This window comes from Alexandromys fortis, unplaced genomic scaffold, assembly GCF_014885135.2.
Source record: "Alexandromys fortis isolate MF-2015 unplaced genomic scaffold, M_Fortis_MF-2015_v1.1 scaffold_35, whole genome shotgun sequence".
NCBI classification, from domain to species: Eukaryota; Metazoa; Chordata; class Mammalia; order Rodentia; family Cricetidae; genus Alexandromys; species Alexandromys fortis.
Genome location: NW_026067913.1, coordinates 4,899,140 through 4,922,823, shown reverse-complemented (window position 1 = coordinate 4,922,823; position 23,684 = coordinate 4,899,140). Strand labels below are relative to the sequence as shown.

The following is a 23,684-nucleotide window of genomic DNA, read 5'->3' as shown; positions in this document are numbered from 1 at the left end:
GAAGTCCCTTCTATATCTCCTGCCTAACTATTGGCTATTTAACTTTTTATTAAACCAATAACAGTGATGCATCTTCACACAGTGTAAAGGAATATTCCACAAAAGAAATTGTCAATAAAAAATGTAAATCACAGGCTATTATGTGTAATAGAAGTGCAGAGAGATAAGAATTGAAGTAGTAATGATTACTGGGAGGTTATATTTTTGGCAAGAGATGATATTGGTTTATAATAGACAGCGGAAAGTAGGTAAGTGAGACATAGGTGGGGCTCAGGTTTCTTATTAACAGAAAAGTTATTTATGGATGTGTATGTTTGCTTTGTGTGTGGGAATATAGTAGCAATGCTGATAGAATGTTGAGAAGTTTTTGAGGGAAGAGGCAGTAAAGAATGAATGTTTTATCTTAAGCTTAGAAAACAGTAGTAATTGAGTTGGGGACATTTAGAAAAATGTAATAGAACTAACTTTTTCAGAATATGTTAGTGTAAACATTAGACTTGTAAGTCATCATATCATGGTAAGAGTTAGGTATACAAGTTTGGATTTTCAGAGATGAAGCCAAGCCAGGGAGATAATGTTTCTGTGTGCATATCTACAGATGAGCCATAAGTCCATATTATTATTAATATAATATTGATGAAGAGGATCAAGGCATGTGTCATTCCAGCATTGGTAGAGGGCATGAAAGGCCTCATCACAAGAGAGGTAGCAAAGAACCCAGGAAAATAATATATCTAAGAAACAAGGGTCAAAGGAAGACAAAAGTTTTTATTTGGGGCTGGCCTCATCTGGTAAAGGTGCCTAATGCTAAACCTTACTTACTGAGTTCAATTCCAGGAACCACATGGTGGAAGGAAAGAACTGACTTTTACCATTTGTTCTCCGACTTCCATAAAATCATGTCCACCCCGTGTATAGGCACACACTTACATGCCAACCCAATGTAAACAAGATGCAGTAATTGAGACTCCCTTCCCAGATGACGGTAGGTGATGTCAAGTTGGAAATTAAAGCCAACCATTATGACCATGCCAGGCATATAAGAAGTCTACCTACCTCCATTTCTACGAAGTAAAAGACCTTAGTCTTTAGTAGTAAGTAGTTTTTGTATGTGTGTTCCTGGAAACTAAAAAGTAACCATAAACCTCCATTATTGAAACCTCAATATTACATATAAACAAGTCGCGCCACTTTCTAAATACTGCATACAGAGTACATGAGACATTGAATAGGTGAGAGCTTTTAACTCTGTTCAGTGAGAAATTTATAGGCTGAATAGAAACTGGTAAACCTTACAATTGTATTGTCTTCCAAAATTCCAAATAAATTAGAACATTCTAGTATTGTTTTGGAGAAGGTATCAACAGTTTTGGAAGCTTTTCTCGTTTTGATTTGTCATTTCTACTAATTTATTAAAACTTCTAAAGTTAACATTAATAGCATTTGTAGTCTCAATTTTTGAAAGCAAGTAATTACTATATAGAGGGAACGTTTTTGTTGCTATAAGTTGACCTGCAACTTGAGAGACCATAGCATAATTATTATTAGGTGTGAAAATAATCAGCTCTATGCTGCTAAAGGTCAACATATCTCTTAATGAAGTTTCCTTTTGTTATCCAAAAAGACATTTCAGTTGCAGTCTCTAAGTAAATATATTTTAACTTTATTCAAGGAAAACCTAATTCAATTGTTGGTGTTATAGGTACACTTTTGGGAGCTGCCCCCACCGCAAAATAAAAGAAAGAAAAAAGATTGATTTTGAGAAACTTGCCAATCTCATTGCAGACTGTGAGAGCGATTCTCCATTTGTACTTTCATGTCACCTTATAGTATGCGCTGTCCAGAGTTATTTTCTGCAGACTGTGTGAGATATTCTGCCTTGCTTATTTGTCTTCCTAAGTCTGAGTAGGCTGTGTCCTGCATTTATCCTTCATTTTGGATATGATTGAATTATGTGATTGCCGTCATTCTGATGATCTGGATTCTTTCTTTTTTTTTTTTTTTTTTTTTTTTTTTGATGATCTGGATTCTTAGAAAGCATAGTTGTATCTACAGTATTAACAGAGAAGGTCAAAAACAGATTGTTAATTTGCAATTCCCTTAAGGTGACTATTAGGAGGGATTCTACAATGAGTGCTTTGTTGTTTTGAGCTACAAACTGATTGCTAATGGGGATCATTGTGGTTCTCAGGGAAAATAAATGCACTCCATAAAGTAGATAATCTCTGCCATCAGACAATAAAACTAGTATTTCTAAACTCTGTTTTGGGTCATTACACAGATTTATGATTCTGGATGCACCCATTGTCAACATTGGAACATTTTCTATCCTTTAATAGAGTTTCCAAGAATGTCATTGTCCTTGATTGCTTTTCTTTGTCATCTTGACATAGCCTAGAGTCATCTGAGTACAGAATCCTCAATTAAGGAACAACCCAGATTTACCTGGCTTGTAGGCACTTCTGTGGGGAGATATCTTGTTAATTGAGAGAGAAGGGCCCAGCACTATGTGAGCAGAACCATTCCCTGAGCAGGTGGTCTTGGGCTGTATAAGAAAGCTAGCTGAGTATGAGCTACAAGCAAGCCAGCAGCATTCCTCCATCTCTTGTGCTTAAAGGTTTTACAGTTCCTGCTCGATGGACTATATACCCTGAAAGGACCAGCTAAATAAATCCTTTCTCCCCAGGTCACTTTTGGTTAGAGTGTTTTGTCCTGGTAACCTAAACTAAACTGTAACAGTTCTTCGCTCTGTAAACAACTCTGATATTATAGTGTAGGCTATTGAAAATCCACAGAGATTATTTCTCTTGAAGCAAAAATTAAATAAACTCTAAAGATTTTAACCTGAAGATGTATGAGTTGGTAATTGGAATTGGACAACAGAAATGTAATGATTTTAATAATTTCAGTGGATTAATTATAAAAGCATAGGAAGGCAGGAAATACTGGAGGATGTTAATGCATTCTGTGAATGTAATGATGAAGACCAGGACTTCTCTGAACAACAATAGTAGTAATAAATAAACAACAGTAAGAAGCTTGAGAGTAAGTAGCAAGAGTTGACTTCCTCAACATGGTTAGTGTAGGAAATGTTTAAGGTACTTTCAAGTTCTAACACTGGGTAATGGGGAAAACGACATTACTTACAAAGGCAGTGACATTAAGACATGGATTTGATTAATGAAGACGAGTGAGTTTGTGCAGAAAATGCTACCTTTCCAGAGTTGGCAAGATGCATGGTTGGTATTCGAAAATACAAAGACTGAAACTGATTGGCATGGATAGTCAAAGCTCAATGGTCATATTGTGGTTCCAGTGCTAATTCCCTGTGGAGTCTGTGTGACGGTCTAAAAGGAGGTGTATTTGTTGTAGAAGTAAAACAAATACAACTTTTAAAAGTCGGGATAATAGAGAAGGAAGCATCAGCGTGGAGCTTAGCTTTCCCTGATTGTGTGAGCTCTACTGGGTCCTGTTTGATCTTGAGAAGCTTTCCTATGCAGTTAATGATCCTGCCATAGTGGAAGCACTAATCTGCACAGAGGAAACCACGTGCTGTTTGATTCCTTATCATCACTACTAGATATGCTAGTTCACAGCTATGCTAAGGGAACCCGTGCATCTGATACGAATAGGCCCAAGAAGTGTAAATTAAGAGAATATCTGTTTCATGGAGAAAAGTGGTGATTGGTTAAAAGAAGGAAAAATGCAGAAGGTGAAGCATAGAAAAAAAAAAGATGTGAGACTTAGAAACGAGAAGGTTGTGAGTCTGTCATTGAGCAAGTTGGGAAAGATGCTGAGCATTGGGATGTATGTTATGAATGAGAACAGACAGGTGATCATCTCAGGGTAGTAAAGCGTGCTATAAAATTCTTATGCTGAAAAGCATTGAAATTGTTATGAAAAGCACTTAGGGATAATTGGCTACTGTTCTGGGTTAGACCTGATCATTTTTTGATTTTCAGAAAAGGAAGCCTTTAGAGGAATTGTGGCTCAGCCAGATGTTCGCTACATATGTATTGATGTCCATGTTTTGTAGAAAAGAAAGGGCATATACTTCCCAGATGATTTTAAACAGGAGTCAGTTTAGGAGCTGTGACTTCAGAATGGATTTCGCTCTGCTTTCCCTGCTCAATTCACCTGGAATATGATGAGAGGGCTGCCCTCTACTCCAGGAGAAGCTGATCGTGGTTGGAGTGGTGGCTCGATGAGTCTGTTCATTCCACAAACTGGAAAAGCATGTCTGGCTGCTCTGGCAAGTGGGTTCTGCTGCAGTATTGTAGGCAATAGGAAGAAAGTGTTGGCTGTCCAATGTCAGGACAGAAAACAGCTAGCTATTCTGCCAGCTACTGTGCTAAAACTTAGGTCTTTACTTAGAACTGGGAAAGAGTAGAATAATAGTGATTTTTAAGCAAAATTAATAGTTAGCTTTCCTAGTTATGTATTTTAATAGCTTGTACATATTAGGTGGTTTCCTGTCATTACAGAAACTTATTATTACGTATTGTCCTGCAAAGTTACTTTTATAGAAATGAATAACTTTTTATATGTCCACTTCTCTCTACTTTGTAATTACATAAGCATTACAATTTCATGTTAGGAGTCACAATTATATAGAATGTATTGAGAGTTTTATATGATGGTTTTTATAGCAGACACATATATAACCCAATTGGCAATCTAAATAATATTTCTTTAGTAAGTTTGCCTTTGCTCACTTTATTACAGCCACTTGTGCTGGAATGATTTATTTACATGATATTTAAAGTTTCTGTCCCTATTAATCGCCCTGATGCCCAACTGAGGCACTCAGGACTGATCATCAGCAGGCTTTTCTATTTAATTCTGAAAAAAACAAGCTGCTTGTGATGACCCAAGAGAGCCACAAGGAAGGTTTGTGAAAGAAGGGTATTCAGCTCACTCTAATCCTTGGTTTTCAGAAAGCAGTATCTTTAAGTGTTCTCTAATTAGTGAATAGATATGGTTGTGAGTTATTGTAGACACCTTCATAGGACTGAGATGGTTTGCCTGGCTTCTTTACATCCTTGTTTTACATTCTAATAAGTGGGGCTTTAATAGAAACATCTAAAATGCAAGAAGTAGAAAATGAAGTTTTGAAGTATCATTGTGATGCTATTGGTGTAATTTATTGGGATGATGTTTCTTTTAATATTACAATTAGAAACCTGAAGATTACATGGCATAGGCAATGTCTACAAAACTAAAGTGTGTTTCTTTATTTCTTGCTTGCTTGTTTGTTTTGCTGATCGCATTGTATACATGAAATGTTTACTGCTCTGAGATAAAATCTCCAGTTTGGTAAAATTGCTTCTACCAGTCACCTAGGAAATATAAGCCAGAGAACAACACACTGCTATTTAGCCATACCAAGAGGAAATATATTGCTTCAGCGAACTGAATATAAAACATGATGGTGAAAACACCTGGAAATCAAAGAGAACAGATTTTAGCTATGCTTCTCTTTTTCAAAGAACTTAAGTGCTTAGCTCTTATTGTTAGTACTAGAGAAGTAAGTTGGCAGTGACATTTGAAATATGATAAATAAAAGCCTACAGAATGTCTGCTTCTACTTTTAGCACTTGTCTGATTCCTTCTGCCGAAATTGCATAATGGAAGCTACCGTGGCGTTAATGCAACTCCAATATACCAACCTTTCTTATTGTAATAAATGTATTATCTAGTACTGGGTAATGATAAAGCCATGGTTATTGAAACTGCAAAAGTTATTGAAAGAGAGGGATGGGAGCTTTTTGCTGTTATCACCTGTATTATTAATTGGAGATAATTACTGAAGAGCAGCTGGCTGTTGGTTTTAGGGAGCATCAATTGTTCTTCTCACCCAGCTGTTAACTAATAAGGATCGTCAACACATCTGTTTCAACAGCTGGTAATTAACAAAAGCCTAATTGCTGCAACTCTTTTAACATCCAATCTGTGAAAAAGAAGTGATGTAGAAGAATATTATTTACTTGGTGCTTTGCACTTTCTGAGCCCAGTTTCCCTTTCTTCTCTTCTCCTTACATTTTTTTTCTTACTTTGAACACCACTGCCTTTGTATGAAGCATTGAATGGCGGGAGCGCACAATATGGTAATCCAGAGCTTAACTTCTGCAGATCTTTGTTGGTGTTTCTTATTGCAACATTTCTTTGCTAACTTAGAAGATAAAATGGATCAAAAGCATTTTGAGTAGTTCCATACAACAGTTAAAATCCGCAGCAGCGTGCCCTGGGCTGTGCTGCTGTGTGAGCATCCAAAAGGGGACAGGGGAAGACAGAGAATTCTTTTCGGCCTTCACATGCACAGATCCAAAGCAATTTCCATACCGAGATGCTGAATTTCTCTTTAAATTATTGCATATTCCAATTAGCATGGAGTGAGCTGTGGCGAGCCCTCTCTCCTCTTTAAGATGCCCCCTCCTAAAAACTTTATCTTACTTATTTTAATACATTTATGTCAACTTGAAGTTTTTATAAAAACCTGTTAGTGCATTTATATTTGAAGTTTTTACAAAAAACCTAGTAATGCATTTATGAAACCTTGCTTCACCTGCTATTTTTAAAAACTGAGTTGGTTTTTTTAAAGTTATATTTAGGTCAGAAAACTCTGGGGATTTCTTTTTCTTTACAGTGAGTGAATAGAAAATTTGTAGGCTTGGACTTAGCACCTGAATAGAGCTATTTTGCAACAAAAGGATTATAAATTCATGCTTGTTACCTTATGCTTTAGTACTCTTAGTTGTGTTCTGGTTTAGTGCAATATATATTTAATATAACAATGGCAATAGAGCTTTATACTTATGCCTTTATAATTTTTATTAATTATATATCAAGAAATTTCAGTAGCTATTTTGTATTTAATTGTAGCACACACCCATACATAAAACTGTCTGGATAATATGAGGTCCATATTTATTAGAGATCACACAATCACAGAATCAGGTTGATTTTCCCCTTAATACTTTTATGAATTTAAGAATGTTCTGGTGAGTTACATGGCAGTGATTATGAATCTTATTTAATTTAGGAATCTGAAAAGTCCTGAACTAAGGTGATAGTAATGTTCAGCTGGTTACCCTTGCTTCTCTAGCTTTTTCAGTTGGCAATATTTCTATGCAGGCTGTTCAGTAATTGATGTTGAAAAGTATAAAAGAAATTCTACCCAAGTGCTTGCTGTGGACTGAATTGCAGATTGCATAATTTCAAATTTTTTTCCTGGCAAGACTATTTTAGTTCAGCAGGTGTTCAGGTGATGAAGTGTACAATAGATGTAATGCAAAAACATACACGATCCTGAACAAATAAACAAAATTATACTGGTTAAAATTCTAACTAAATAGAAAGGTACTGAATGTAGAGAAATGTTTATGACTGAAATGTAGAAGAGAATATATTGTCATTTGTGGAAATGTTTGCTTCTTGAGTTTAAATAAGACTTTAATTTTCTCTGTGTGCTCATGTTCTTAGGTGGCTCCACAGAGCTTAGAGAGAGGAATGTATTCTGACATGAGAGAAGACAATAGGCTTTGTTAGGAACCTACATGCCAAGCCTTCGCTCTACCACTGAGCTACACTCCCAACCTAGGAACCCACACTCTGGCTGATACTTTTTAAAAAAAAAAAAAAAAAAAAAACAAAAAAAAAACTACATCTCTTCTTTAGGAAAGTAACCTCACGAACAGGTGCTGTGGCTCGAACAAAATTCATTTATTTAATAGATATTCACTGAGGATCATTGTCAGAACACAGACTAAGAATGGAGTCGTGAGAATTCCGAGTGCTTGTGAGTAAACTCCAATAAAACAGGGCAAATGTCTTGTGACCTCAATTTCTTCAAAAACACAATTTTGTTTTGTTTTTTTTAGAATGTGCGTTTGTGCCCCTCCAAGATGTGCTGGATTGGAGTTCACTTCAGAGTGTTCATTACAACTGACCACTGTGATTTGTTTATATGCTCCTATGGGAAAATGCGGCTTTGTCACCTGTGGTTTGTCCTTGTGATTGTATACCTAGGTGACTCTTCTTAACCCTGGGGGTATAAATTGTGTGATGCTCTGAATAAAGTCGGCTTTGCATGAGACTTCAGTCTGCCTCACTTTTAGTGCCCACTCTCCCAGTTTCTCGCCACCTACTAGCAAGGAAAACAGACTGTAGTAGCACTTGATTGCCCGTGTTCCAGATTTCTGCATATCAAATATTATAAAATGATAACTAGATTATATGTGAAACGTGAATTTTTTTGGCAATCTTGTACATGTCCATAAGAATAACTTTCAGAAGAATAACCAAGAAGTCTCAGGGACCAAACATGTAACTGATGCCTAATTATCAACAAACATAAGGCCGAATTAGTATTTCATGAAATAGTATTTATTAGATTTAAAAGATGCAATATATATATATATCACAGGATGGTTTAAGATTCACATAAATGGTTAAACACAAAACTTTTTAAATTTCTTATAGCTTAAAAAATTCCCTAACACTAAAAATTAAAAGGCAAACTACACATCTGACAAGTGAATAATATCTGAAATATATAATAAACTCCAGTTGAGAACACAACCTGGTAGGAAAGTAGGCAATGGGCATTTTGGAGTGGAGATGAGCATCAGCAGTCGATGTCCAACATCGCTGGTCAGATATGTGTTGAGAATAGCAGCTACCCATAATGCAGATGGCGGGCACTAAGGATGTGTAGAAAAAGTACTTTGAACCCTGATGGTAGGGCTGTAAATTAGCATAACTGGTGCAAATAACAAGGTAGAGGTTCTCATAATTTAAAAACAAAACTACCACATGATCTCACAGTCTTACTTCTGGATGTATACCCAAAGGGAATGATATCATGATATCAGAGGCATCGGCACTCCCATACTAATTGTGGTATTTCTCACAATAGCCAAGGCATGAAAACACATGTAATGTCTATCAGCCAATGAGTGAATAAAGAAAACGTGATATACATACATACATATATTATATATATATATATATATATATATATATATATAAGAATTGTTGTCAGCCATAAGTTTCTATCATCTCTGAAGACACGGATGGAAGTAGAGTGGGCTAATGTTAAGCGAATTAAGTAGCTGGAAAACACAAATGCATTATAATCTTGTGCTAGTATTCCAATTTCTTTATGTAAGCTTATTAATATAATTCATTTATGATCACTAACGTCATACTTTTAATTATTTATTGTTAAAATTATGATTGTATCATTTCCCCCTTCCTTCCAAACCCTCCTATATACACCTTCTTGCTCTCATTCAAATTCGTAACCTCATTTTCATTATTTGTTGTTACATACATATATGTGTATGCATATTTATTCCTAAATATGCAAATATAACCTGCTCATTCTGTATATTGTTACTTGTCTCTATGGTTTCAGGGCTGACCATTTGGTATTGATGACAATTGGGGTGGGCTTCCCTGTATATGACTTTCTCTCCCATTCTCAGCATTCCTTAGTTGACTGCAGTTCTTTCTATTGGTTTAAAGACTCTTGGTTTCTCCCCTATCCCATTTGGTATGTCCATTACTATCATCCTTTCTATAGGGTTGAGGCCTCATGGTTTTCCCCATCCCATTTGGCATGTCCATTGCTGCCATCCTTTCTATAGGGTTGAGGCCTCATGGTCTTTCCCCCTCCTTTTTGGTATGTCTATTGCTGTCATCTTGTTCAGTTCACATGTGAGTTCACATGTAGGCAGTCACATTGGTGAGACTTCATGTGTACAGCTTCTGACATTTCCAGCAAACTGTCTCACAGAAAACTCTCTGATCTCTGGTTCTTAAACTTTTTTCAGCCCTTCTTCCACCATGTTCCCTGAGCGTTAGGCACAAGTGTTCTTCTTTTGTAGAGGTTTACATGAGCTCCATCTCCACAGCTCTGCCATTGAACATCTGATTTGTAAAGGGCCAAATTTTGCGTGGTGTTTAGAGCACAGTGGTTAAGGGGACTTTGGAACCTAGAGTACTGAATTCAAATTTTTGTTCTGCCATTTAGTAGCCAGCTGATATTTTGTAAGTCACATAGCAGTCTTCTCATTTGTAAAATGGAAATATTAAGTTACCACGATGGTGCATTAAGAGAAATAAGTAAATGACTCCACAGAACATTGTTTGCTTGCAGTATTTTAATTTTGTTATGGATGTGTACAAAATTATAACATAATATGATTTTGAAAACCTGGATGTCTTTCTATATCCTTTTCATTACTAAAATATGCACACAGTTAATAATATTATTTTCTCTTATTTTTCTCCCTTCCAAAATAATTGACATAACATTTATCCTTTCAGAAAATCATTCAGTTTTGTATCATGTCAAATTCAATAACGTCTTATACTTTAAGTCTTTTATAAACTGTATGATATTGAGTCCTGTGCCCTGCACAGAAACTGTATAGCCAAGAAAGGAGATAGAGAAGCATGTGCCTGAGAAAGCAAAGCTGTCTTTTTTTTTCTTTAAAGTTATTAATATATTGCACATAGTTAATAAATGGTGTCTTGCCCCATAATGGTTTTTTTGGTAGAGATACTTAAGATCATAAGAAAACCCACAAACAGCTTCACAGAGACTCATCATTTTGTCTGAGTCAAAGATGTTAAGCTTATAAGATGGAACAATACTGAAAATTTAATTTATTTTCTTCTTCTGTTTGGTAGGTATTTACTACATCCTCAATTCCTAAGTCACCAGGTTGGTGATTTGGCTTTTTTTTCCTACTATTTGTTCAACAATAACTCATTAAAGCATTTTCTATATACTGAGTGCTATTTTATGTATTTCATTGGTTTTATTATATTTTACTAGTATCAGCTCCTTGAGAATGGATCTTCACTTAACCACTTTGTAGATGAATACAAAAATGAAGTACTAGGTTGCCTGATGAGTCAGGTGGCAAGGAGAAAGCTAGGATGCCTCCCAAGTCCCTGGCTCCACAGGCCTTGTCAGGTTGCACTTCTAGTATACTCTAAGTGTTCCATCTCAGTTCTGTGGCTTGTGCTTCCAGCTCAAGAATCAACTTCAATTATTGCTATTATACTTTCTGTTTCCACCACAATCGCCTATTTCCCCTAATGTCAGACCTCCTAGGTTATTGAACAATGCATATGCTCTCTTTGAATGAAGGACTCAGTTGTATCCATTTTGGTAAATCAAAGGGTATGACATGAGGCTAAAATATAACCAACCACAAAAAATGCTCTCAGTTACACAATGTAGCAAGCAAACAAATTCTGTTTCTAAGAGGAAGCTGTAAGCGAAATCTCACTTCTATTCTTTCAATAATGACTTTTAATTTTCAGGATGTTTTTGCCAGGGTTTTAGTTACATGTTAGCTACTAAATTCTTAATCTGCTTGCAAGTTTGAGAACCAAAATCCAAGATGACTATAGTCATTGTTTAAACAGTCCTCTATACCCATCTTTAAAAACCAACAAGAAGATGTCTTTAGATATGTTATACCAGAGATTAATATATTTGTGGTTATTCTGTAAAAATGATTATTTTAAAAATTAACATACTCTTAAATTATGTCATATTAAAATGTGGTCTTATAATGTAAAATAAACAATGGTTTATGAATATTTGTATTCTAGTTTCAGCTTTCTAATTAGCTGTGAAACCTTGGACAGGTTCCAAATATTTGCAATAGCAACAATTTCCTTATCATGAGAACAGAGGACTATGTTACCTCTAAGATGCATCCTAAATCTGCATCTTGACTCAATTTAATTTGTACATCATGCTCCTTTATTTAACAGATAGCGTGAAGACAATCAACTACCTCTGCTCTGTCATGAAAAGAGGCTTGCTTTAATGATCTTGGTGATACCAAAGGAAGGCTGAACTATTTCAGGCCATAACTATTAAAAACACATTGAAGCCAAACATAAAAAGATTTTAAAGTAAGATAAAAATTGTTATTCACAATAGGAACAGTAAATATTGTTCTGTTCTGTGAGCGGTAATAATCCTGCCTTTGTCTGCCATTCTCAGTTACCAGAAAAGACTTACTAAAACAGCGTATTTCTTTTCTAATATAGTCTGTGGCTGCCCTATTTCAACCACAGTACTCAAAATAGGTATATACATTAGCACTAGGCAACCAGTCTTTATTATTATTATTTCAAGTATCTTAAAAGGACACAGAATGCAGAAAACACATTATGCTTAATTTTTTTGTCAGCAATTCTGTTACCTAATGATGATTTGATTCATAGTTTCACCTGGATATAATAGGAATTATCCTATAGATTGTTTGAAAGGATAGACTCTAGTAATATCTGGCAAGCACTTGGCACCATCTTAATCCATAACAGGAATTCCACAGGTAACATCCTTCCAAAATGGAACCCTTAAGATTCTTTCAGTGAAATCACCAAATTTTGTGATTCTTCATAAAATATGTAAATATACACACCATAGAACCCAGAAACTCTGATTCAAGACAGTTACTAAAGAAAAATGAAAATGACATATATACATATATTTATAACAATTGTATTAATGACTTCACAGTGTAGCATTGTTCACTGATTACACAGGAATGAACTACTAGAATATGCAATAATATAGATTAATATCCAAATATATTAAGTAAAATAAGCTTGAATTAGTGACTGTATTTTTTTTTACATCATCTAAAGAAGGCAAAGATGTAGACAGGCTAAGTATAAAAGAGTGTAGGAGGAGGGCCCACTTGTTAATCCCAGTCTCCCAGCTAGCTTAGCCCGGAAATAACCACACAGAATTTGTATTCATTAAAACATTGCTTGGCCCATTAGCACTAACTTCTTATTGGTTAACTCTTATATCAATTTAGCCCATTTCTATTAATCTGCATATTGCCACGTGGCTGTGGCTTACCAGGTAAAATTTCCAGTGTCTGTTTTCTGTGGCTTCATGGATTCTTCCAACTCTGCCTCCTTTCTCCCAGCGTGCTCTTTAGTTTTCCCCGCCTACATAAGTCCTGCCCTATCAACAAGCCAAGGCAGTTTCTTTATTCATTAACCAATGAAAGCAACACATACATAGAAGGACCTCCCACACCAAAGGAGGCGAGTGACTGTTGCTGTGCAATGGAGGTAGTGGGAATGCTATATATCTTGAGTGTGATGCTTGTCACATGACTATATATATTGATCAGAATTTACAGAAGCAACCAGATGTGGTGGCTCATGCCTGTACTAGCAGCATTGAAAGCTGATGAGAAGATTGCCTCAAGTTCAAGACCTGAGCTGCCCTCTCCAGAAAAACCTGAGCTAAATTCCTTACTCTACCTCATAACATTACAGATAATAGGTTTGAAATCATGGGTTTAACTTTCTGGAAATTACAACTCCATGAGCCTAATTGTTAAAATCTGTGTGTATACTTACTTGATGTCATATATATGTTTCACTTTCATGAAACTTTACCTAAAATAAGTCTATGAGTAGAAATATAAAAATGCAAATGGTAAAACGTGTCGATAAGGATATAACTGCAGTAAAGTAAAAAAAAATTTCAACATGGAAATGAGAGTTGATTTTAAATGTTTTTTCCTAGTTTGCAGGGATATCTCATCTATAGTTACAGAATTCAGAAGATTAAAACAATCATTCAAACTTCTTAATTACAGAATAAGTCAATTAAATTCTTTAGCCCAGATAGAAAACAAACTAATATCTTGTGCCTAAACTTACATGCAAATATCCAGTCTGCTGCATGCCTTTATAATTTTCCATTATTAAAGTAGAAAAGTTGCATTATCTAGTGTTCATTTTCATTACTCTAATTAATTTTCTCATAATTGGGATTTTATTATTTTTCTTATTTATTGCATTTTTATGCAAGAAACTAATCCCACTGAAATCATATGCATTCAACAAAATGCGGAGACTCCAGACTTTAAATTACTTTTAATTAGTGACTGTGGTTTTCAAGTTTTGAAACAATTACATGTTCATTGTCAAATACTATTTAAACTGAAAGACAGTATTTTCATGCAAATTAAGCTTTGACAAAAATAATACTAAAACTTGACTTACTAGTACCATAGTTTTAAAGTAATGCTAAACTCTTTTTTGATATTTCTTAAAACTTGTGGAAATGATGGTGGGAGCCTGGAAAATTATTTTAAAATTACAACGTTGAGCACTACCAAAATAAAAGTGAAGGTAACAATTCAGTGCAAAAAGCTAGGAGAAAACACAATAAAGTTTATTCCATGAAAGACTGACGGGTCTATAAGAAATAGAAAAGTTTACCTTGTTCCAAACATCACACAATATAGACAAACATGAAAATGCCACAGTTCACATTAAGATGTAGGCTGATTATTCCTTATTGGTTAAAATTAACTCAGTGTAAAGTTTTGTAGACGAAATTGCCTGTGCTTTAAGATAATATCCTCAAGAAAAAATATCTCTAGCAATGGAAGTTGCCATCAATCTACTTTTTAGGGGGAAAAAAATCTCTTGCAGAAAAGGGATTGAAAGGGTTAACTTATATCTGTAAGAATCAGGTCATAGTTTTGTGTATCAAAGATGGCTTGACAACATACTTAGGATTTCCTGAGTTTTATTGTTAATAAAGTTAAAAGAAAATCTAGTGGGAGCAGGCAGTGGAGCCCCATTAAATCTGTATCTGAAATGCCCATTGTGCTTATCTCTGCTCAGACACTTTTCTGAACCCGTGTTCCACATTCTGAATTCTGTGCATAAAGTTAAACATTGCAGAAGGGCATATCTGATACTACAGTAGAAGTAAGGTTGAAGGTAGGGACTAGCAAAGTTCATACACTTGAGAAGCTCTGCCTTTAGTATTTCTAGTACTAATGTTTGGACTCTTGTGTGAAGAATTGTGGCTGCTAAAATGTGGCTAGATTTTAAACTAACAAAAAGGTTTAGCTCATATTCATCCTTTATCCTGTGTTCTAACATGTCAAAACTAATATTTGCAGGAAAAATTGCTATCGATGCAGCAAGCCAAAGAAACTGCTGTTGAGCAGTACAAAAGGCTGGAAGAAGAAATACAGACCTTACGAGTTTACTACAGGTAAAACATCTCATACTTCAGTTCACGTAATATTGCTTGAGAAACCCCTGTACTGATATTGTAATTGTGGCTGAAGAAATTTCTCAATGAAATTAGACTCTGAAGATTTAAAGCATTTTGTAGTATTTAAATTACCTAGAATATTGTTTTTTTACATTTTATTCATACTTTTGGTTAACATTTAAGTTTATACCATTAAATTCATATAACTCATTAAACAGTCAGTTGTCTAAGTGAAGCCCGGATAGTTGAGGTATTTGTTCATCTAAATGCCACTTCTAAAATTATGTGTGTGCTATATACATGTGTGTGTGGATAGATAGATAGATAGATAGATAGATAGATAGATAGATAGATAGATAGATAGACAGACAGATAGAGATAGACACACACGTGTATGTGTGTGTGTGTGTGTAATGCATGCATATAAACATGAACTTTCACCATTAACAATATGCCATGAGAAATTTCTATGGAAATATCACTAAAAATACGTAACACAATCATTTCATTTCTATTCTTTTTTTTTTTTCTTTTAGTTTTTTGAGACAGGGTTTTTCTGTAGCTTTGGAACCTGTCCTGAAACAACCTCTTTACCTCTTGTAGCCGAGGCTGGCCTTGAATTTACAGAGATCTGCCTGCCTCTGCCTCCCAAGTGCTGGGATTAAAGGTGTGAGCCACCACCACCTGGCCTATTCTAGAATAGTTATAAAAAGTGCAAACTATATAAAGGCTATATAATAAGGATTAATAATTGTTTTGCAATACTTCTGTTTCAGGTTTCTGTGGGGTGTGTGAGATAAGTATTTTGGGTTAAATATAAAAGTTAGATTTCCATGGTGGGCAATGGTAAAGAAATTGTTTGATATATGGATGTTCTTGGTTCTTAAACAGTAAATCTTAAACTACCTTAAGTCTGAAAATCCTTAAGTGTGAAACTCCATTGAGGCTATGGGTTAAACTTCAATGGGATTTTTTTCAAACTAGCATTGTTAAGTGCCTAAAATATAATGAAATCAAAATAAGTTTATTGATTTGCAATTATGAAAATATATCATGATATATGTATATGCTTCATTATTAATGTATTAAATAGCAGTAAATCTAGCAGTGCATGTGTTAATAACTACAATTCTTACTAAGGATGATTATGGATGCTATGTGGATGATAATTGCAAGTGTTAGGGACTAAAACACCAAGCATTACTGTCAGCACAGCTGCCTTAAGTGCCGTGTTTATTACCTGCACTGGAAGTTCAAGAAAAGAAAATACTAATGTCTTCCCAGCAAAAAAACAAACAAACAAACAAACAAAACCACTAAGAAACGCTGCTTTGGGGAATTGTCAATGACATCTTCAGTGTTGATTCTTTTTAGCCCCCAAAACGAGGCTAAAAGTCCATAACTTCTAAATGTGACCTTATTTGAAACTGGGTCACTATAGAGGGGAACTAGTCCAAATGTGGTCATTTGGGTGAGTTTTAATCCCCCATGGCAGGCATTTTTATGGGAAAGGGGAAACTTGGACACTGAGTCAGGTAGACACTGAGGAAACACATTGTGAAGATACACAGGCAGAAGACAGCCATGCAGCAGGAAAGCTGTGCCAGACTGACACCAGAATGCAAAGCCAAGTTTGCCTTGGAAGAGTCACAGCCCACCTGACACCTGATTTCAGTCTCTTGTGTCCATAACTGCCTAGCTTATAGTTCTTTGCTACAGTACCCATAGAAAACTACCGCCACATGTGTTTGGGTGTTTAATTTGCTTTTCCAATTGTAGCCAGTGTTGTGTGAGAGTATACAGGTAAACAAACACCAATGGTAACGGAAAACATTTTGCTCTCCCATTTTTTTGTTTTGTTTTGTTTTAATAGCACAATGGATATTATAGCACTTGTGTGGTTTTTGTACTATCTTAGTTGTAGCTATCATTAGAATCGCTTAATTTAGTTAGTCAATAAAAACCCTGGTTTAGTTTCCAATACCCACATTGAGCAACTCACAACTGCCTATAATTTTAGTTCCAATGAATATGACATTTTCTTCTGACCTCCAGGGTCACCAGCACAAGTGTGTAAGAGCATATGTGCAGACACACACACACATATACAGAAAGTAAAAAGGAAGAAATCAGTTTTTAAAGAAATCTCCTGAGAATTTACTAAATCTGAGAGTTACATAACATCTCCTAAACAGGTTACTGCATTAAAGATACATTTTCCACGAGCCTTCTCATTGCTATCTTTTGCAATAGACACACTCTAGTCTTTCATAAGCAAACTTCACCTTTCTGCTTTCTGCTAGGCTTTGAAAGAGGTGGGATTTAGAGTGCGTGCAGAACAGGAAGATGCCCGTACAGTGATCCTAGGTGTGAAAGAGAAAAAAAAAAACAGCTAGGAATAACAGTGGATAAATATAATAATCACAGTACATTGTGTGTAAATGAGAAACCATCAAAAATAAAGAAGGGACTAACCAGTTAATTAGGACTCAGCTATTAGTGTATACCATTAGCTTGTATGGTTATTGCTAACTAGTTAGAAATATATTATAATCAATGTTCTTGTATATCAGTACAAAAGGCAAAAATTGAAATGACTCTATATTACAAGTTTAGAGGACAAAAATGGTGGGAAATAAGGAGTCTAAGGGTATTAGCCAACAGATAAAAGATAGTCTGAACTATGTCAAAAACTAAAGTTTAAGGGACATATATACTGAGGAGGGGGGATGGTCAAGAAACCATAAATCAACAGCAGATCACAACGTGTGTATCAGTGTGCTTACTATAAGATCAAAATATAAAAAGATCTAATAATGGACAAATGGGGCTCTATTTAGGGGTTCACATCTCTAATCCCCACCCTTGGGAGACTGAGACAAGAAGAGTGCCATGAGATCAAGGCCAGCTTGGAGTGCAGCGTAACAGCCTACATAATACCCTTTTCTTAAAAATAAAACAAATAAGTAGGGGCCAGTGAATAGAGCCTGAATTCAATCCGTGGCGTTCATATCCTGGAAGGAGAGAACCAGGTCTCACCAGCTGTCCTCTGATCTCCAAAACACACTGTGAAATGCACAGGCACACATGCATGTTCATGTAAAAAAAAGAAAAAAAGAAAAGCCAAAAGAGAGTTTATATCAGAAGTATCAAAAGAAGAAACCTATCCAATTATCACTCCCAGAAAACTCAAATAGGGAAGTTCATATGAGAAGATCCATGAGGCTGTCAAACGGCAAGAGGCACCAGGAGCCTTCATGAAATGCTAATAAGAATGCAAAATGGTCTAGCTGCTACAGAAAACAGTGTGGCCGTTCTCTAAAGTCAAATATAGCATCACTGTGTCAGTAGTTCCACCCTTCAGTATACACAAAAGAGATGAAAAGGAGGATTCTAGTAGGTACTGTTACAGCAGTGTGCACAGCAGTGTGTTCTCTCAATAGACACAATCCATTTGACCATCAACAGACAAATGAAGGAACAGGATATGGCAGCACTTATCTTTCTATATGGAATGGAATGTTTTCCGACTTTGAAGTGACATGCAATTTTTATATATTCCATGTAACCTGCATAAACCTTAAAAATTATTATTCTAAGTAAAACAACAACAACAAAACCAGCTTGCCAGGAGAGATGGTACACACCTATAATCCCAGCACTTGGCAGGCAAAGGCAACAAGATTCAAGGTTATCTCCAGCTGTCATGAGACAAATATTGTATTATGCTTTGTATATAAGATAACTAAAAATAGGCATTTTATATCAATAGAAATTAGGATGGGACTTCTAAAAGAATCACTATACTAAGGAGGAAAAGCTGTCGATGATAAGCAGGCTGGGAAGCCAGAAATATGGAGACTTTAGACTCAAGATCACAGTGAAGATCTCCATGATGCCTTCTGTTTACTTCAAGTGCCAGTGCCACAGCCATCCCCTGAACAGTCCATCAAGATAGCTCAGCGCATGGATGACAGGAGAACACCGGACCGGTGACCTCTCCACACCGATGACGCATCCCAGAAAGCTCTGACAATGCCAGGATGTCCTATGAAGTGCTAACAACTTTATCCTCTTGGTGAAGTTGTCTCCATGGGAACACTGAGTAGTATCAAAAGAGCCCCTGCAGACATGTTCAGCATTTTCTCTTTACAAAAAGGGGTGGACCACCTGCTGACAGCTGAGTATAGGAACAATGTGTTAAAACTTGTGCATGAGAGCTTGATTCTTGAGGCTCTGTCTAGAGACCACATCCCTGATGGGATAAGGTGAGGGGAAAGCTCTGCACAAGGGACTGCAGAGGGAACTGCAGGACCTGGAGCTGGAACAGATGAAGCCAGCCTAGAAGATGGAGTGCATGGACAGCAGTGGACCTCAAGGTTGCCCGGGCAGAGACTACATCATGCCTTCTAAGAAAATTATTCTGGAATAATTCATCTAATTATCTTATTCTCGCTGGGCCTCCGTTATACAGCTATTTTTACTGTTTTAAATACCAGTCTTCATGCTTCTGAGTGTCACAATTATGTGTGTGTGTGTGATCATTTCCCTACTAGTACTATATATTATAGCAAGCCTTCTGGACTTTTGTGTCAATTAATAAAAACTCAAAATTAACGCTAGATTGAAAATTCCTTCAGAATAAGTTTCTTTTGCACAGTAGTTTTCTGTGATATATATAACAGTCCAACTATAAATTTATGAATTAAATTATTGACTATGCCGTGAATCTAGTTCATTGTCAAGATTTTTATAAAGATGTAAGACACATTAATGAAACGAGTATCATTAACCAACAAAATTTCCTTTTTTTTTCCTGAACTTATAGTGCTTAGATTTGAAACACACCATCCAAAACTCTTATTTATTTTTAACCTTTCTTGGAATTGGAATGTTAATATGTCTTAGAAAATAAGATTGTTCAGTGTTCAGTATAACACTATTTTCTAAAAGACTAATTAGAATCATTTCCTAGAATGGTGGCTGAGTTTTCACATTGCTGGAAATATATAAAGTCTGTTGACAAAATAAAAGCTAGTCATCTAATGGCATGAGAAGCGTAGAATGGTGGCTAAGCACGTTTGCCAGTGTCCTGCAGAGAAATGAGAAAGACCACACTTGTAAGAGGAAAGAGACTTGCTGAAAGGAAGTCCTTCAAGCAGCTTTGGGAGCTTGAAACCTGCAGGGAAGCCAACAAGGCTGAATCCTGAGAGAGTTCATGCTGCAGTTGTGACTCCCAAGAGCCCTATTTTCTTCTTCCCCAGGGATTTCTGCTTCCTCAGTAAGGTCTGATTAGAAAAGACTTACTCACACCATATAAAGGAACCTGCTTTACTGAGTCTCCTGATTTTAATAGTAGTCACTTCTGGAGCACAGCAGTAACTAGATTTGGCATTGACCAAAGAGCTGGATGTTTTATGAGCTGGGTAAACCTGCTCCTGGAAGTCACTGGTGATTCGATGAAAATATCCAGTGGCAGGAGTGGACTGCCTCCCTGCAAGTTCTTGGTCAAGAAGCTTCCAGAAGTCCCCAAAGTAGTACAGTCAATGGCCACTGCTGTTGGCTATCACCAGAACTCGATGATAAAACCTTATTGCTAAAGATACAGGAAAAAGGGAGCTTTTTTACTGCTGGCTAGCCTTTATAATGCCAGAAGGTTCTGCTGAGGCATAAATGCCTTAACAGTATTATGTAGCTGTATGCAGCAATACCAACTAGGCAAAATGGACCCACTCCTGCAACAGTGCAAGCCTATTACGGGTGTGACCAACTATGTCACTTTTGGATCTAGTGCCCATACAGGAAGGAATTTACATCTGAAATAAACCCAACCAAAAATTCATGGCTGGGACGTCACAGACCCTAGTCATGACTCTGCTGCTGTTGCATTGATAAATGGGCATGATGTGTTCATCAAATCGCCTTTCTGAATAACAATAATTATAAATTCCAGGACCCAGACATAACTCCACATACCAATGAACCCCTGAGTTTTTTAAGAAGAAGCCACAATACATACTGTAGAAAAAAAAAAAACCACAATCTTCAATAAATAGTGCTAGTTGAACTGGATGACTGCATGTAGAAGAATGAAAACTGATGCATACCTAGCACCATGCACAAAACTCAATTCCAAGTCTATTAAGAACCTCAGCACAATACAAGATATCCTGAATCTGATGGAAGAGAAAGTGGGAAACATGCTTGAACTCATCGGCATAGGAAAATACATACTTTGATTTCTAGATAATCATATGTGTTATATTTCAGAACAAACCCTTCATATTGCTTTCCCTTATTTATCATTCCAAAACAATATATCAAGTGCGCCCATTTGGTGTGTGAAAATAATATATATTTTTAAAAATTGCTACCTGTTCAGTGGTGGTGGTGCGTGCCCTTAATCCCAGCAGCACCTGGGATGCAGAAGCAGGTGAGTTCAAAGCCAGCCTGGTCTACAGAGTGAGTTTCAGGACAACCAGGGCTACACAGAGAAACCATGTCTGGATAAAACTAATAATAATAATAATAATAATAATAATATGAAAAATTTGATCCCATGAGCATAAGCTATGACCAGAAATGACAATGAAAACACACAATTCCTCTTTGCTTGGGAAACTTTACTTAGTACAGTGAGAGTTTTAGGATATGTGAAATATAAATATTACATTTATTTTTTTTATTTATAGAACATGTGTATACTAAGAGTACTAAAATGTTTATTAATTAGTTAAAATATTTGACAAGTGGAACTGGTAGTTAATCATTGGACTTGTTAAAGAACATTTTGATTATTAATTTCAAAAGCAAAGAATCACAACGTTAGCACACAGTACAAGATATAATAAACTGACATTTTAAAGCTATCCTTGATGTGCATAAACTTTTTAATACCACTGCTATAATAAAGAACTAAGTCAATATTGACTAAGGATGCAGATGATGGTCCAGTAATACCAGGCAGGACGAGCAGTGCTGCCAGACGTCCTGGCTTTTGCATTGTTGTTTTGCCACGGGGCACATTGAGATGGATGGGCTCCCAGAAGGGTGGTTGTTTACTTGCAGTTAGATATTTAAATGTGTGAATGTTCCAGGTTCAGTTACTGATGAAGTAGATTTTTTTTTCTCTTTATATCATAAAGTACTTGGTCTGCAGAGCTAACAGTGGTGATAGCAACAGTTCATTAGTCAGATTGATAGAATTATTTTCCCATAATTACAAAAAAACACATCGTGTTAAGTCAGATAATTTTTTTTACAGATCCAACTTTTTTTTAATTTTTTTTTATTGAAGAAAAAAAATTCTGCCTCCTCCCAGCCTCCCATTTCCCTCCCCCTCCTCCCGCCCCTCTCCCACTCCCCGCACTCCTCTTTCCCTCCCTCTCCAGTCCTAAGAGTAGTCAGGGTTCCCTGCCCTGTGGAAAGTCCAAAAAAAAAAAAAAAGTCAGATAAATTTAAAGTTATTTTTCTCCACTTAAAATTCCAAACCTAAGATATGAAACTTTTGAGTTTACTGTGTCTTAACCTACTATCATGATTTTAAGCTGTAGATGGTTTATGTTATGTCTTCTTCCTTTTGTGTTTATAAGGATTCATGATTATTGGTATCTACTAATAAAATACCAGTCATTTTTTTCAAATACTTTTTAAAATTGCTAGGTTCTGACTGAAATAAAAAAAAAATATAGAATATCCAATTGCTCTGTAAAACAGGAAGTATAAGCATTTATAAATTTAGTTTTATTAGATAGTAGTCTGAATAATTTACTTTAATTCATAAAATGCCTAGTTGTCGTCCATTTGATCAGGTTAGCTATTTTGAACAAAACTTTTTCCTAAACCCTCAATTGTATGAGACAGGGTAAAATAATCATGTGTCCTGGGAAGCTGCACACTGATAACCCGTGATAGCCTAACCTGGAGACGGCCGTGCAGTCGGGTGCTTTAATTTGGTGTTTGCTCACTTTCCATTGGTTAAGAAAATTGTTTTGCATTCGTTCTTTTCATATGGTATAATGTTTTAATTCAGCACTAGCACTACAGTAAGACAGATGGTGTGTGTTCTTTCTAGACAATGACCTTTGACAAGTAATTAACCTCTCAAAGCCTCAATTTCCTGACATATAAAATAAGAATTCTAGTTCTCCTTCCTCATTGTAAAGAATAAGCAAATGAAGCGGTGCATCTGCCGTACCTGGATGGCCGGCACAGAAAGAGGCACCATGATCACAATCCTGCCATCAAATTTAGATTGCCCTTGTTAACTTGGCCTTGAAAACCTACTAATCTACAGATGGAGAGCTGTTTGTGTTTTGTTCTGTTTGATCTTTTACTATTTTCTAGTATGAATGTAATATTATGACAGGAGTGTAGAATTATTGAATCTTTGGAAACAAATTTTTACTGGAATTAGTATCTTGTTTTTTTGTTTTTTGTTTTTTTTTTTTTTTTTTCCTCATTGTAAGTCACTTTAAGATCCATGAGTCTGGAGGGATGCTCACTGGGTAAAATGCTTGCTCACAAGTGTAAGAACCTGATTTTAGAACCTCAGAACCCATCTGAAAAAGCAAGATGCTTTGTAGTGCAGCATTTGTAATCCCAG

At 35.9% G+C, this 23,684-nt stretch overlaps 1 protein-coding gene across 3 annotated transcripts in view; it reads left to right on the top strand.

Annotated features, from left to right (window-relative positions):
• Mipol1 (mirror-image polydactyly 1) overlaps positions 1-23,684 on the top strand; it is a 221,057-nt gene that overhangs the window by 128,832 nt on the left and 68,541 nt on the right. For 2 of the 3 annotated variants that reach the window (XM_050138773.1, XM_050138774.1), the window contains exon 9: positions 14,982-15,076. In XM_050138773.1, coding sequence (XP_049994730.1) covers positions 14,982-15,076 — 95 coding nt within the window. Of the gene's footprint in view, positions 1-7,880; positions 8,141-14,981; positions 15,077-23,684 lie in introns of those variants that run through there. The other variant, XM_050138775.1, reaches the window with a different exon arrangement.